Here is a 16039-nt window from a genome sequence, read left to right as displayed (position 1 = left end):
CAGAGATGGGCTTTGGGAACCTCATCCTATTCCCCTCACCACACCAGCTTGACTCAGCCACCAGCTGCCCCACAGGGCTCTCCCTACTACCTTCATTTATTCATTTCAGGATGTTGGGTGTGACTTTTATTACTGCCCCTCCCCCAGCAAAGCTGGGGGCAGCTGAGTATTAACTGTCCCACATTCTCAAAGAAAAGCAATCCTTCTCCCCAAGGAAGTGTACCTTAGCATAATGTACTAACAAAATCTTATAAGTAAGAGAGAGAACAGCCCCAGGTATTTTTTTCCAAAGACTGTACACAAATCTGTCTCAGATAATGCTGAGAAATGAGCCCAAAAGTCACGCTATATAACAGCAAAAAGAATACCTAGATAGAGATGCCTGAGCACAAGTATGAAACAGATGGCAACTATGCAAACATACACTGACCAACACCCCAAGAAAAAGAATTACCCAAAGGCAAAGAATCCAGTGTAGAAGAAAACATAATCCCAAATCCAGAAGAAAATTTCATGTGTTGTCTGCTATAAAACTATATAATAAGAATACAAATATTTGTACAAATTCTTTGTATTTGTATATGTAGTTTGTCTAAATTTGTATATGTATTTGTAATTTCTATAAATTTGCATAAATTCTCAAGACCAAATATAACAAAAGACACGACAGCAGAGGAGAGATGTCATCAACATTTGGAAAATAAAACATGAACAGAGGAGTGGTAACTGACCCAGGAAAAGGAACAACTGAGACCTATATGTGGGGTCTGCAGAGTGAGGAACCTGCGAAGAGAAAACACTTGAGCCACAGAACTCTGAATCAAGCAGAATACCACTGAAGGCTGACGTACAAGAGATGCTGAAACAGGAGTGACCAAGAGTGTGTATGATGAGCATCTCGAACACCAGCCTCCCTTCTTGACCCTGCAAAGCCAGGAGATGATGCCTCCCACCCAGCAGAAAAAGGTGGGGAGTTTACTCCCTTGGGAAGGTTGAAGCCAGAGGCTCAAAAATAAACATCAGTCACCGCTCATGGAGGGTATAAGGTGTTCTAATGGAGACACCAGAAGGAAGTGCAAATGCGCACACTGAACAGTGGGAGACAGAAGCCCTTTCCCTACTCAGCCCCAGAACAGGCTGGTAACCTGAGGCAGGAGAGCAAACAACTCCTCTAGCCCAGAAGAACTAGCCCAACAGAAAAGACTTGGAGATATCAACATTTGAGGTCTCCTAGTGGCACACCTTGACCCCTGCCCCTTTACCCCAAATCAAAGTCCATTAGCCAGCAAGCACCTTTCACCAAACTCACTCAGGGCCTACAGAATGTAACCCTGTTATTTAGAAATACAAACATAACACTAAAATAGCTTCAAGAGTTGGAAGAAGTTGGTGAGAATGAAGGAAGAGGAGAGAGTTGATTTTCCTGGGAAGTACAATTTGATTTTTTAATCTACTTGCATCTATTCTTTTTTAAAATAGAAATTATTTTTAGAAAAAGGAAAATAAACTTTGAGTAATAAATCTTTAGGCATTCTGGCAGAAAAAGCTAATCACCTACAAAGGAGAAGAAGCATCAGCCTGGATTCAGCTTCTCCTTGGTGCTAGTCAAAGCCAGAAGATCTTAGGAAAAGGTGTTCTCAATTAAAACATGTGTGAGCCAAGGGGCGCCTGGGTGACTCAGTCAGTTAAGCGTGGGTCATGATCTCGGGGTCATGGGATCGAGCTCCACAATAGGCTCTGCCCTCAGCCCAGAGTCTGCTTGTCCCTCTCCCTCTGCTCCTCCCCCTGCTCTCACTCTCTCCCTCTCTCAAATAAATAGATAAAATTTTTTTAAATTTTAAATCAATCAGTCATGTGAAACAAGATCATTCTATCCTGCGTTGTTCAAATACAAAGGCAACAGGCAGACTCTCACAAACATTAGCTAACTCACAGTGTACCTTGCCTATGAATCTTTCTTGCGAAAACTACTTAATAATAAAATCCAACAAGTGAAAAAATAAATAAAAAGTAGAAAACTCAGGGAGGGAGAGAGAGACATCGTGGCAAAGGACTGAGCATGAGCAATGAATCCATCTAAAATTAGAGTTTACACCAATGTTCAGATTGTAATTTCATAGAAATACAAATGTTTTAAAACTTAGCAAGGTAAAAATATGGAGACTAGGAATGGGCGGGAGGAAGCAGAGGGTTAGTGACCTATTCTTTATTACAAGGAGTCCACCCATCTATCCATATTAACAGGTAAGCCTGTCATTTGAGAACGCACGATTCTCAGTATGGAGCCAGTGGCCCAATGGATAACGCATCTGATCACAGATCAGAAGATTCTAAGAACACATGGTTCTTCTCAGGAAAATGCAAATTAAAACCACAATGAAATGCTGCTACATATCTATTAGAACGATCAGATTTTGTAAATTGACAATGCTAAGTGCTGGAAAGGACACAGAGCAACTGGATCTCTTGTACGTTACTGGTAGGGATGCAAAATGTTACAGCCACCTAGGGAAACAGTTTGGCAGTTTCCTATCCAGTCAACCACTTACCATACAACCTGACAATCTCACTCCCAGTGGTATTTGCCAAAGACAAAGGAAAGTTTATGTCCACAGAAAACCCTGTATGCAATTATTTTGCAGCTTTACTCAAGTTGCCCCAAACTGGAAACAACCCAAACATCCTTTAACTGGTGAGCAGACAAACTGTGGTACATCTATACAATGGACTTAGCAATAAAAAGGAGTGAATTACTGCAACACACAACATGGTTAATCTCAAATGCATTCATTGTTCTAGGTGAAAAAAAAAGTCAAAAGGCTATCTTCTGTATGAATTTTGTGATTTTCTGGAAAATGTGAAACTATAGGTATAGAAAACAGATCAGTGGTTTCCAAGGTCCAGATGTGGAAAGAGGGGCTGACCGCAAAGGGACACAGAAATTTGTGGGGGCGGGGGGAGGGGATTCTGCATCTTAATTACGTGACTGCGCATTTGTCAAAACTCACAGGACTAGCTGTACACTGCTCTGTGAAAAACGGGTTAGAGAACAAATGGAAAAGTTAGTCACAGACTTTTCACAGACTATGACCATGTCTTGATTTAATGGATAATTTTATATTGCTCTCTCAAAAATTCTATCATTGGAGGGGCGCCTGGGTGGCTCAGTTGTTAAGCATCTGCCTTCGGCTCAGGTCATGATCAGAGGGTCCTGGGATTGAGCCTCGCATCGGGCTCCCTGCTCAGCAAGAAGCCTGCTTCTCCCTCTCCCACTCCCCCTGCTTGTGTTCCCTCTCTCCCTGTGTCTCTCTCTGTCAAAGAAATAAATAAAATCTTAAAAAAAAAAAATTCTATCATTGGATTAATTGAAGTATTTTATCTGAGAAGAATATCATTGCTAATTGTGCTTATGATAAAATATATGTATTTTTAAAACTGTAAGACTCCAACCACCATATTTTTCCTACTCTCTTGTTAAACTTGATGGGATCTTTTAGGAAACAATTCCATTGGTGATGAAATACTTGTTCAAGATTCAGGAATTCTTTTTCCTACTCTCTTGTTAAACTTGATGGGATCTTTTAGGAAACAATTCCATTGGTGATGAAATACTTGTTCAAGATTCAGGAATTCCTTTGGTTTCACTGCTTTCCTTTTCTTCTATTAATGTCAAATAAAATTACACTTAATCACTTATTTTCAAAAGTATTCCATTTTATAAAAGTATTTATATCTATATTTATATCTATATCTATTTATATATATCTCTCCATCTAGAAACTCTGCATAGAAACAGTTCAAATGGTGGTTTTTGAGAGCGTGAGGGGGGTGTCTTTTATTTATTATATCTTTCCATATTTTTTTGCATTTAAAAGTGCATGCATTTTTATGAAAACTGTACATCATTCCCTGACCCCTCCCTAGCTATAATCACAGCTCCCTCACTTCTCTCTCCTGGCCTACATGTCACTCTCTTTACTCTGGAAATGTTGCCACACCTGTCCCACCTCCCTTCTGGACTGCGCATTCTTGAGGGGCAAGAACTCTCATCCCTGCGTCTCATGGAGGGCCACGGTCCCACACAGTAGGTCCTCAATGCTGGCAGCAAGAATAGAGGAGACCATAGATCAAGGAAGCTGGAGGAGAAATCCTTCATGACTGTAAAACATAAAAAAAGAGTTTTCAATCCTGACCTCAGTGATAGTTTCCCACTGTCTACACACGAGAGAGATATCAAGGGCAAGAGGTGACATGACTAAAAGCTTAGCTCCCAAGAACACTAGGGGACCCGACACAGCCATCTCACTGCCTAAAATCTAGTGACACGTTTCTCCTCCTAGTGAGAGACTGAGGCTTTGAGAGAAACCTGGTGGTTGGGATTCTAGATCTCTGAGTAAACAAAGAGTACTTAGAATGAGATGAGCCACAGAAGCCTGGAAGACACCAAGGTCTCTCAAGCAGAGATTGATAAACCCAATAGACTCCTTGGCATTCATGAAGTCAACAATAACCATTTGTAAGCCATCCTCAAACACCAGGACATGAGATCACTTGTTACCTCACTGAGGAATGAATTCAAATGATGTGTACTGCAGAAATGTGTATAGAAGGTATTGAAGGTGAATCCCTTAGCCAATGAGTGAGCCAAGTCCACCACCCAATGGATCTCAACAGGGCTCTGTTGTTCTTTCTTGATCCTTATGTGTCCCCAACCACTCCCAAGAAGTGATGAAACTTTGCTTTTTTGTGAAAAAAATACACTGAAAATAAATCCAACTGCTTATGTTGGTAATGAGAGTGAAAGGAAGTGAAGGTACCCAAGAAAGTGATATAGACTCTACACTGAAAAGGAATGTCAAATTATACTATAGGTCAAATCTACCATGTGAATGACTCAGGAAACCTTTAGCAAGTGCTCCTGTTATGGGCAAATATGTGTATCAAATGAAAGCTCAGTTCACTCCTTCATTCAATCCTTCATTTGAGGTGCCTGGCTGGCTCAGTCGGTAGAGCATGTGACTCTCGATCTCAGGGTTGTGAGGTTGAGGCCCACGTTGGGTGTAGAGATTACTTAAAATCTTAAAAACAAAAAACAAAAAACCTTCATTCGATTCAACCAATATTAATGATGTCCTATCAGGGCCCAGGCACTGGTCTTGCCCTAAGGATGTAACAGTGAGCAGAGCAAGGTCCCAGAGCAAAGTTCCATGATCACACCATCAGTAAATATTATACAGCAGCAAACTGGAAAGGCCCTTAACAATCATCTGATCTGGCCCTTCTTTTTCCAGATGGGGACACTAAGCTCCAAAAAAAGGAGGAAGTTAGCCAAGACCACGTGGTCATCGAGTGTCAAAACCATAGCTAGGGCTCAGGGTCCCTCTAGACCCAACACAAGCTCCCACTTTCCTACCCTTTACAATTTGGCAGAGATCCCCCCAGGCACTGCACTGAGCTGCCCCAAGGTGCTCTTTAGGGCTCCTGCAAAACATTTTGTTTTGTATCACACCTGTGGTGACAGCTGAGTTAAACTGAATGTTCACAGTCATTATGCACAGAAACCTCACACGAGTCCCATCTACGGGGTTTCAGAATGAATCCAGTTTCCAAACTGTCCTCTCTCCAGCTAATCATGTCTGTATATGGTAACCTTTAGAAAATGAGTCTAATAATTAGTCATCTTGGCTTAGTTAAAGACAACAGTATGTTCTCCAATTTCACTTTGTTTTTAACGAGAGTGACGCCAACAGTAATTTTCACCATGGTTAAAATACGCTTCTCAGTTGGTCCCTGCAGTTAACTGAGACAGCTCTGGTCCCTGCACCTGCCCGGTACTTCCCCACGGCTTACTCTTTAACCAGGCTATACCCCCCACCCAGGCTCCCTCTCCCCACACTCATTCACATCTGACACCATTTGTGTACTGGGCACTAGACTAGATGTTTTGTACTCATCATTATACTTAATCATCTTTGCAAGATAAACTTTACTGCCCCATTTTGAAGATGAGAAATCTGAGAACCTGAGGATACTGTCTACTGCCCAAACCCCACATCCAGCCACTCTCCCTTCTTCTTCCTGCACTCCAGCCACGCCAAGTTCTTAAGTTCCTCAAAGGCAGTGAGCTGGTTCTCACCTCAGACCCTTTGCATATGCAGAGTGTCCCACCTGAAACACTCTTCCCCCTGACTCTTCATTTTGTTAACTCCTACTCACCCTTCAGATCTCAATTCAAACATAATTTCCTAAGGGAAGAATCCCTCACACCCTCCCGTGTATTCCTATAGTTCTTTACTCACATAACACCCAAACTCCTCTTCTTTCAAAGCAGCTATTACAATTTGTAATTTCATATTTGTGGGATTATTTACTATTATCTGACTCCCCCACAAAAGCATGAACTCCAGAAAGGCGAGGATAGTGTCTGTCTTGTCTACCTCTGTATCCCCACACCTAGAAAGCAAACAAAATAGGAGTTTAGTTACTATACTAGAAGAATGATGAACAATGGATGGTTGAGAAATGCTAAACAAACCTAAGAAAAACAAAACAAAACAAAATCCAAAACCTTGTCACCCATCCAGGTAAGTGATGAGGCTAAAATGCAAGCCAAGCCCACCTACCCTCCATCCTTATTCTGTATGATAATCTTATGCTCCCCCATGACACACCACACACACACACACACCACACCCCCAAACTCTGACCCTGGAAGACAGGGCCCACTTCCCTAGAACAAAAGTTCTCAAAATTCTCCAGGCCTCCTAACCTTGCTGTCTGAACCCTGACACCCTCATCCCACACACCTGGAGCTTGAGAGATACTGATTCATGGGTCCAGAAGGGCCCCCAAATCTGGTAGCAATTTTACTTTTGAAGGGAGCGTGTCCCATACCTCGGTTTGAGGATCCGTAGACTAAGGTGAATCCAGAAGACCCGGCATTTGGGAGGAGGGGGAGCCGTCAAGCCCTCAGCCTGCAAGGCTGCCTGCTTGCTGGAGAAGCTGCCGCAGAAGCTGGGGCCGTGCTGCCCTCTGGCGGTCGTGGTGGCGCTGCAGCCGCTGGGCTTCCCAGAGGACTCGGGCCGCTAGTGCGCCCCGGGGCCACTGATGTCTTCCGCCCAGCCCTGCCCAGGGACACAGCACCTGCAGCCAGTCCTTGACTCTCAAACACCTCTCCAGGACTAATTTTTCTCTTCGTAAATGAAACATCGTGTTTCCCAAATGTCAGTTCTTTGGGTAACATCTCTTCAGCATTTTGCACATCTCTTACTTGACTGCTTTTACTTAATTTTTTCTTTATAATTTCTTTTTAAGAGAGAGAGAGAGCTGGGCGGGGGGCGCCACAGGAGTTGCCCTTTTTAAAGAAGTTATTTTGCATACATACATTTAAAGAAAAAATTAAAGGGGGCGCCTGGGTGGCTCAGCTGGTTAACCGTTCAACTCTTGATTTCAGCGCAGGTCATAATCTCAGGGTTATGGGATCGAGCCCCGCATGGGGCTCCCATTGGGTGTGGAACCTGCTTAAGACATTCTCTCTTCCTTTCCCTCTGCCCTTCCCCATGCCCCCTCTCACAGGTTCTCTCTCTCAAAAAAAAAAAGGAAGACCAAACATAACAGGTGCCACAATAAATGCACACAGATTAAATTCAAGACTCAGGATGAATCCAAAACCAAAATCCAAATCCTTAACCAAAAAATGAGGTTTTCCTGATATTTCATAGTAGTGTGCTAGAAGACCCAGGAACACCAAATCTTGCCCTGCCACCCACCTTCCTTATAAAGTGCCCAAGGACAGACTCTCCAAAAACAAAAGAAAATGGAAAACAAGTTTCCACATTACTATGATTGGACTCAAGCCCTCACCAGAGGCTCCATGAAAACCCAAATCCAGCTGTTCTAGGGGACACCAGAACAAAGTCCCCAGTATCCAGGTTGCCAGATACAGCAAGTAAAAATACAGGATGTCCATTTAACTGTGAATTGCAGATAAACACCAAGTAATTTTTTAGCACAAATATGTCCCATGCAATAAAGACATTCTTGCACTAATAAAGGGTCTCTGTTTATCTGAAATTCAAGTTTAACTGGGCGTCCTGTATTTTACGTCACAACCCAGCACACTGTAGCAGGTAAATCAGAAAATGAGAGCCAAGGAAGGGGAAGATGGCACACAACCCCTACCCTGTCACACGATGGGGGATGTGGAAGATAAGTAAAAGTGGATTTCTCAATCTAGCCAATGCGGTCAGCAGCTCCTCCCGGGGAGATGTCAGAGCAAGCAAAGGGCAGCAGCTTTCCCTCCCCGTACTCACATAAATGCTGTTTACGAAAAGCCCACATGCAGTGAAATGCCAATAAAGGTTAAAAGTGAAAGGACTTCCAGACGACTGACAGTGGTATACACTTAACTGCTTTTTGCCAAGATGCCAGCTGAAATGGTCAAAAAAAACCACAGAAAAGTCTGTATTAGTATGTAGACCTCAGAGGAACTCAGACCACACGCTAGAAACCTTCACGTGAGACAATGCTAGGACAGCCCAACCGGCGAAGGACTGACAAGGCGTGTGCTGGGAGAGAGCTGGATTTTGCCAGCTCCTTGTAAAACCTCAAAACTGGCCACAGTGGGATTGTTTATACCATGGAAATTGGCAGATGCTACAAATCAGGGAATTTTTGTTGTTAAGAACTGGTTGCTAAACATTTGTTGGACTGGCTGTGCCTAAGTACCAAGTAAGAAGAAATAGATCTGTGAGTAAGCTAATGGGACCCTGGGGCAGAAGCAGTCAGTGCCCCACCCATATCCTTGGGAACTTCCAGTGCGTTCTGGCTAACCTCCAGTCTCCACATCTGTTCATGGTTCCAGAACTGCCCACACTAGGCAGATTAGAAGTGCCAAGGAACTCACAAACCTCCTGAAATATCCCTCCAAGATGAGTCTCTTGGAAGTTGGTGTAAACATGCTCCAGTTCCCTGACCCCTTGGGTAGGCCATTCTGAGTTGTGTGGCTTTTTCCCCATTATTTCCCCAAAGGCTTCCAGATGCCCACTGAGGTAGCTAGATTAACCACACATACCTTAACCTTTGTAAGTCTTTACTGGTTTCCATATGTTTTTCTAAATATAATTTTTGGTTTTTCTTAATATGGAAAAATATGTGCATTGAAAGCTTTAGCAAGTATAGAAGATATACCATTACAGTGTTCGTCTTATTCTTTTTAAATATCCGTACTTGCATACAGACATGTATCTCACTTCCCTGCTCTCTACAGGCTTACCTGCACTTCCTGAAGAAACTACTTGCATCTGAATCCTTGCCTCAGGCTCTGCTTCTAGGAGAACCCAAGTGAACACAGAGCCACATCCCCAGCAAGACTCCATGAAATGGCAAGCTCAAAGCAGTAAGGAGTAGGGAAGCTAACGCTACAGGGAAGCTGTAGGGGACCAACACTTGGTACTGATGTTACCTCTGAAGAGGTACAGGAGGGCTAGCTCATGGCACTGCAGGCTATAGCCCCACTTCATACCCCCAGCACTGTTGTTAGCATGAGATATGGGTTGTTCTTATGGGCAGATGCAGAAGGGGGGCCCAGCTGACTTTGGGCCGCCAGGGCAAACAGAGAAACCTTAAGCACAGCAGTGAAGTCACTGCCATGTAGCTTCACTCCTTCACTGGGTGCTGCAGATAATGGGGCCTCCAAGATAACAAAGCAAAAGGACAGCAAATCCTACCTGCACTGAAACTGATACAGCGCCCTACAGAGACACACAGGCATCCCCCCAGCCCCCTGCAGTGCCTCCTTCTGTAAAAATGAACAGAGAAGCCACTCAGGACTCATGATGGGCTCAGAGGTCCAAAGGGAGGGGCCTGAGGAATGAATGAGTACTTATGACCTTTCATAAATAGTTGTCCCTCAAGAAATAAGAGTAAGCCTTAAAACAGAATTCTCTGAAATGTGTTCATTCTCTGAAATGTGTTCATTCTCTGAAATGTGGAAAACTGGCTGCTCCAGATGGTAAGAGGCATTAAGAGAAACAGAGGCTTGGAAACACTGAGCTAAGTGAAGGTACACAGGCTATTTCCCTGAGGATTTCCTGGATCGTGTTGATGGACACTGACTCCCCAGGAGAGGGATACAATATGCCAGTTCCCTGAGTGATGTGAAGGACTCATGTTCCAGCTTCATTTAATAAATACACACAAACAGAAAAGACACTTAATTCAAACATCTGCAAGGAAGTGACTGAAACTGATGACATTCTAGGCCACAAGGAAAACCTCTTGGTCACATTATCTGACCACAATGCAGCAAAAACAGAAATTAAACATAAAAGGATAAATGAAAGAAATTAAATCACTTGAAAATTTATTCCTAAATAACTCAAGTCAAGATAGGGAACAAAACTGCAATTAGAGGCCATTCAAATGTAACGACAATTGGATCTCCGCATAGCAAAACTCATGGAATGTAACCAGACACTGCCTGTAGCTCTAAATGTTTTTGTTATAAAACAAGGAAGACTGAAAGTAAATGAAGCATCCAACTCAAGAAACTAGAAAATAAGCAACAAGAAAAACTCAGGGAGAGAACTAAAGTCAAGGTAAAAGTTAATGAACTAGACAACATAAAAATCAGTAGAACTGATCAATCTAAGACTCAGCTCCTTGTAAAGATCTGTGAGATATCTAGACTCATAAACGCCCAATAAAGGGAGGGAGCAGGAACTGCGTGAGAGAAAGAATACAAAAAAATAAATAAAAATTAGAAAAGTAAAGGAAATTTAACCAGAGAAGAGTTTTTAAATTATAAGAGAATATTAAGTACACACAGTATGCTAGTTTATCTAGAATGTTCAATGGGGAATGCATGTGTATTAGTCTGCTCAGGCTGCATAACAAAATACCAAAGATTGGGTGGCTTAAACTACAAAAGTTCATTTTCTCACAATTCTGAAGGCTGGAAGTTCAAGATCAAAGTGCTGGCGGGATTGGTTTCTGGTGGACCTCTCTTCCTGGCTTGTAGATGGCCATCTTCTTGCTGTGTCCTCACGTGGCCTCTCCTCTGTGCTCCTGTGGAGAGACATCTCTGGGGTCTCATTCTCTTCTTATAAGGACACCAGTCCTATTGGATGAGGGCCCCACACTTATGATTTCATTTAACTTTAATTACTTCCCTAAAGGTCCCTCCAAATACCATCACATTGAAGTTAGGGCTTCCACATATGAATTTGGAGGCGGGGGGGACACAATTCAGTCCATAACAGCATGCTTTTCTAGAAAAATTACAATTGCCAAGAGGAGTAGAAAACCACGGAACCAAGTTGAACACGGACATAGAACTATGTCCCAAAAAGGTGTGAGTCAGAGAGTTTAGTAGACAAGTTCTTTCAAACTTTCCAAGAATGTTCCTAGGTGTTTAACTACCCAGAAAGCAGAAAAAGATAAGATGTGTTCCAACTCCTCTTACAAATCTAGCGCAGCCATGCCCCATAAACCTGACAGACATAACCAAAACTTCACCCAGCCTGGCATCTTAATAAGATCCCAGGTGATTCATACGCATGTTACAGTTTGAGCAGCACTGTACCACATGACACAGAGGGTTTTCAAAATCAGCTCCTCAAATCAAAGGAGCTAGCAGGAGCCCAACGGGCTGAGACCGGGGCAGCCTTGAGCAAGGAGCAGCCCACAAAGGGCAGCGTGGGGTAAGCCCAGGCCAGAGCTCAAGTGTTTACCTAGGCTGTCCACGCCTGTCTGCTGGACATGCAGGGAGGCACTGGGAGCCAGAATTAGAGTGGACCGCCCACCCCAGCGCCACATACACATGACAGGAGTTTTGCATGTTTGGGATATCCCTATATCCTGGAGGATGGTGCCAGAGCAGAAGACACAGAGGTCACAATGACTGCTAAGGGGTATGAGGAGGCAGGTCAGCTTGGCTCAGTGTAAGAAATCTACAGCAGAACTCTCTAGGGAGTAGGGAGCTCCCTGTCATCATATGACCAACCTCCAGGGATATTCCAGAAGGGATGCCAACCCTGAGAGAGAAGCCAGTCTTGATGTCAGATATCTCTCCAAGTTTGTGACTCTAATCTTTTAATGGCTCTATCCCATCCCATAATAACAATTGCTGACTTGGCTGGCCAAGATACACAATTATTCATTTTTAGAAAACATTGTTCCTGCATGCTCTGTGACCTTCTCCATGCCTGCATTACCATCTGTCAGCAGCATCTCTTAAGATGCTAAGTGGGGGGGGCGGGGGGGGGAAATGAGCAGAATCTGACCTCACTTGCATTATTAGTCAGGTAGGTGCAGACAGGCCTGAGAAGTGCCAGTCAGATAGGTGTGTCTGCATCCCTCGCTCCTCTGAGTTGCCATGGTGAGCGACCTGTCAGGTCCCAGGCTCAGAGCAGAAGCTGGGAGAAGGCTGCAGGCTTGAGGACCATTCAAGACATCCATTAGAAGCATTATCAAGCCCGGCCTTCCCTCTCTCCATAATGGACTAAATGTTGGCCTGCCACACTAATGGGCAGTTGGCCACAAAGAAGCTGTAAGAGCTAAAGCCCTATTCCTTATTATGTGAATTTCAATGACGGGTGAAGTGCTTTCATCATCTCCATTTGCACACTTACACGTGCCTGAATTACTCAGTGCCTGGGTCAGCCTTGGTCATGAGCATGAAAAAGGCTATGGGACTAGGAACCGAAAAACCACTGTCAGCATCACCCACACACTGTGCCAGGCTTTGGGGGTATGGAAGAGCAGATGCCAAACCACCTGTTAATTCCCAGCAGGCCAATGTCATACCTCCTCCAGTACTGGGTTGCAGGCTTGCAGAAAACAGGCACTCTGTCCCATAAATAGTATGGAAGTTACAATTTACCAAAGACACTTTCTCAGCAAAGTACACCAGGAAATATCCCTGGGGGGATGGGGAGTAGTGGGGGTACAGTGAGCATGACTCTACGAGCACTTCATTCCCCACGGCAACAGGTTGGTTGGAGGCACTAGAATGCCCACCATCCTAGAGTAAGTTCCTGCCAGAATGCAAGAAGCCCCCCAGTGAGCACTGACCAAGTTGTTTATCTCCCCACTCTAAGCTAGGACTTTGGGTTTTCTTTCCTCCCTTTCCGGGGGGGGGGGGGGGGGGGGGGGGGGGGGCAGGGAGTATGTTCTGGTATGTGTGGAGAAAGGGAAACAAATACTGGTGACAAGGAGACACAGGACGTTTTTTTAAAGATTTTAAGCAATCTGTACACCAACATAGGGCTCGAACCTACAACCCCAAGATCAAGAGTCCCACATTCCACCAACTGAGGCAGCCAGGTACCCCTTTTAGGACTTTTGACAAAGTTCCTATTCTCCTCCTTTTGGCTACACAATAGGATGTGCCTCTTTGACCCTGCACCTTAGGTGTGGCCCTGAGACTCACTTTGGACAATGAAATGTCAGTGGAAGTGACATGTATCATTTCAGTGGAAGTATGAGAATAAGGTAGAAGCCATACTTGAAGAGACAATGACTGAACATTTTCCAAAACTAATGAAAGACACTAATCCAGATTCCAGAGATCTAAAAGTAAAAACAAAGAAAGAATAAGGAGACCCACACGTCAACATCATTGTGAAACTACAGAAAAAAACAAAGATAAAGAAAAGTTCTTTAAAACAGACATATGAAAAGAAACAAAACTTAAAAAGAAGTTAGGTGATGGTGGAATTCTGAATTCTCAAGCAGAGTGGGAGCTGGAAGACACCGAACTCTGCTTCAGTGGGAAGAAAGGAAATAGTACAAGTACACTGTTAAGTCATCCTTCAAGAATGAGGATGAGATAAAAACATTTTCAGATAAACAAAACTGAAAGGGTTCATCATGAGAACATTCTAAAAGGTAAATTTCTAGTGGAAACATAGCAATCCCATGTGGCAGGTCTGAAACACAAGCAGCAGAGAGAAGTCAACGTGACAACAGGTATTCACAAACTTGGACCATGTCAAATGACAATAGCAATGCTGTCTTAGGAACTTTTTAGAATTAGGTTTAAGGGGTGCCTGAGTGGCTCAGTGGGTTAAGCGTCTGTCTTTGGCTCAGGTCATGATCCCAGGATCCTGGGATCAAGCCCCACATCAAGCCCCACATTGGGCTCCCTGATCAGCAGGGGGGGAGGGGGGGCCTGCTTCTCCCTCTCCCTCTGCCCCCCCCCCCAGCTCCTGCTCTCTCACTTGCTCTCAAATAAATATCTTTTTTTTTAAGATTTTATTTATTTATTTGACAGAGAGACACAGCGAGAGAGGGAACACAAGCAGGGGGAGTGGGCAGAGGGAGAAGCAGGCTTCCCGCCGAGCAAGGACCTGAGCAGACGGCAGACACTTAATGACTGAGCCACCCAGGCGCCTCAATAATATCTTTTTAAAAGATAAAAATAAATAAAATTAGGCTTAAAATAATAACATATTAAGTTAAGAGGGAAGTAAATGTAGAAAAAGTCCTGTATTATTTGGAAAAAGGATGAAACTATTAGAACTTTAAACATTGGTAAGCTATTTATGAATGTTTTAATTGGTAGAGTAACCACTAAATGATTAGAGAATGTGTAACTTACAAAATCACAGGGGAAATGGGATTTTTTTTTTAAACTGTCTATTTAAAATTAGGAAAGAAAAGAGAAAAAATAAACCAAAGAATCGATTAGGAAGCACAAAACAATATAGTAGATTTAACCGCAAATATATAGGGAATTATATTAAACATATAAGCTTAAAAACAGCTAAATGACAACAGACATGCCACCAACAATTTTGAATGGCAGCTTTTCCCAAAGCCACCCGCCCCTTGAAAGCGATGGACCACAAGTAGCCTTTTGCTGATGACTCAAGCTGCCCATTGTGACCTTTCATGACTGCTCCTTGACATCACACAGCATACCTCTCAGAGTCAAGGAGGGCTGGCAGGTACCTTCTTTACCTTCCTGTGGGGCAGCTGTGGTTTTCTGGCTCTTGCATGTGCTTTATATGGTTCTTCTGTCTCACCTGCCATTCGTAACTCGGCTCTCTGTGCAGCTGCCCCTGACAGCTCCCGTCCTTTTCCTAACCCACCACTCCTGGTCCGCAGAGCACAGGAAGCATGAGTTGTTAAGAACTTGGCCGACAGAGCTCTAAGGGCCAACTCTGGGCAGAGGACAGCTCCATCTTCCTTACCAAAGGGTTTTTCCACCAGGGGCATTTCATTTTGACTCTGGGAAGTGAGCTACTCTGCTTCAAGAACAATTTCTCATGGAGCCAGAAGCCTTAGAAATTTGCCCTTACAACCCTCACCACCGAGTCCCACTCAGCAGATTTCAGTACCACCTGGCATCCTGCAGGAGAAAGAACCCCAAGAAGGCCAAAAAGATGGCCAGCTGCAAATACAACGCCTGCCACGTGGTCCCCATCAAAAAGCTGGAGGAGCACGAGGCTGCCTGCATCAACAGAAGCACAATGGAGGAGGAGGACAGCTTGCACCCCCTGAAAGTTAGCCTTCCAAGTTCAGAGCAGAATGGAAATGCCCCTCCAGGGTCCCCCTGGCTCCCCAGTTCTGACGTCTGGAATGTCGATGGCACTAACTGCCATCCCATGTTTGTCCTTAAGACTTTTATTCCCCAAAAGCTTGTTTGTGAAAGCGACACAAGAGAGTCAGAGAGAGAGGCCCACCCCCCATCCCTGACCACCCCCCAGAAGACCCTCAGACCAGGAGAGTAAACCACCAGCAACAGAAAGGAGCCGCTGGCCTCTTAAATACCTGAAAGAAGATGCAACTCACCCAAATAAAAGCATGCAAAGTAAACCACCCTAGGCTACTTTTTTTTCCACGTAGCAGTTGGTAAAAATCTGAAGGCTGGCAGGACATTCTGCTGGCAAAGATGGGGCAAACAGGCACTTTCAGAACACTGGTGAGAATGTAAGTTGGAAGGTAAACCTCTGTGGAGGGCAGTTTGGCATTAGCTGTAAAAATCACCAGTGTGCTCTGCTTCGATGGGGCAATTCCACTTCCAGTAATTTAT

General features: G+C 44.0%; 1 protein-coding gene across 1 annotated transcript; it reads left to right on the top strand.

Moving 5' to 3' along the window:
- The first annotated feature begins 15272 nt into the window (after positions 1–15272).
- On the top strand, positions 15273–15737 carry GTSF1L (gametocyte specific factor 1 like). The gene is made up of 2 exons (XM_035005698.1): positions 15273–15549; positions 15625–15737. Exons 1-2 carry the CDS (start codon positions 15273–15275, stop codon positions 15735–15737), a joined length of 390 nt encoding a protein of 129 aa, XP_034861589.1.
- The last annotated feature ends 302 nt before the right edge of the window (positions 15738–16039 follow it).

Source organism: Mirounga leonina, unplaced genomic scaffold, assembly GCF_011800145.1.
Source record: "Mirounga leonina isolate KUSES-001 unplaced genomic scaffold, KU_Mleo_1.0 Mir_150, whole genome shotgun sequence".
NCBI classification, from domain to species: domain Eukaryota; kingdom Metazoa; phylum Chordata; class Mammalia; order Carnivora; family Phocidae; genus Mirounga; species Mirounga leonina.
This window is presented reverse-complemented; position numbering and strand designations above follow the sequence as displayed.

What these genes read in the sequence shown, in the direction of transcription:
- GTSF1L (XM_035005698.1), top strand. Translation starts at nt 15,273, where the DNA reads ATGGAGCCAGAAGCCTTAGAAATTTGCCCTTACAACCCTCACCACCGA. An exon ending in GCAGAATGGAAATGCCCCTC is followed by an intron (nt 15,550 to 15,624) that starts CAGGGTCCCCCT and finishes TGTTTGTCCTTA; the next exon opens with AGACTTTTATTCCCCAAAAG.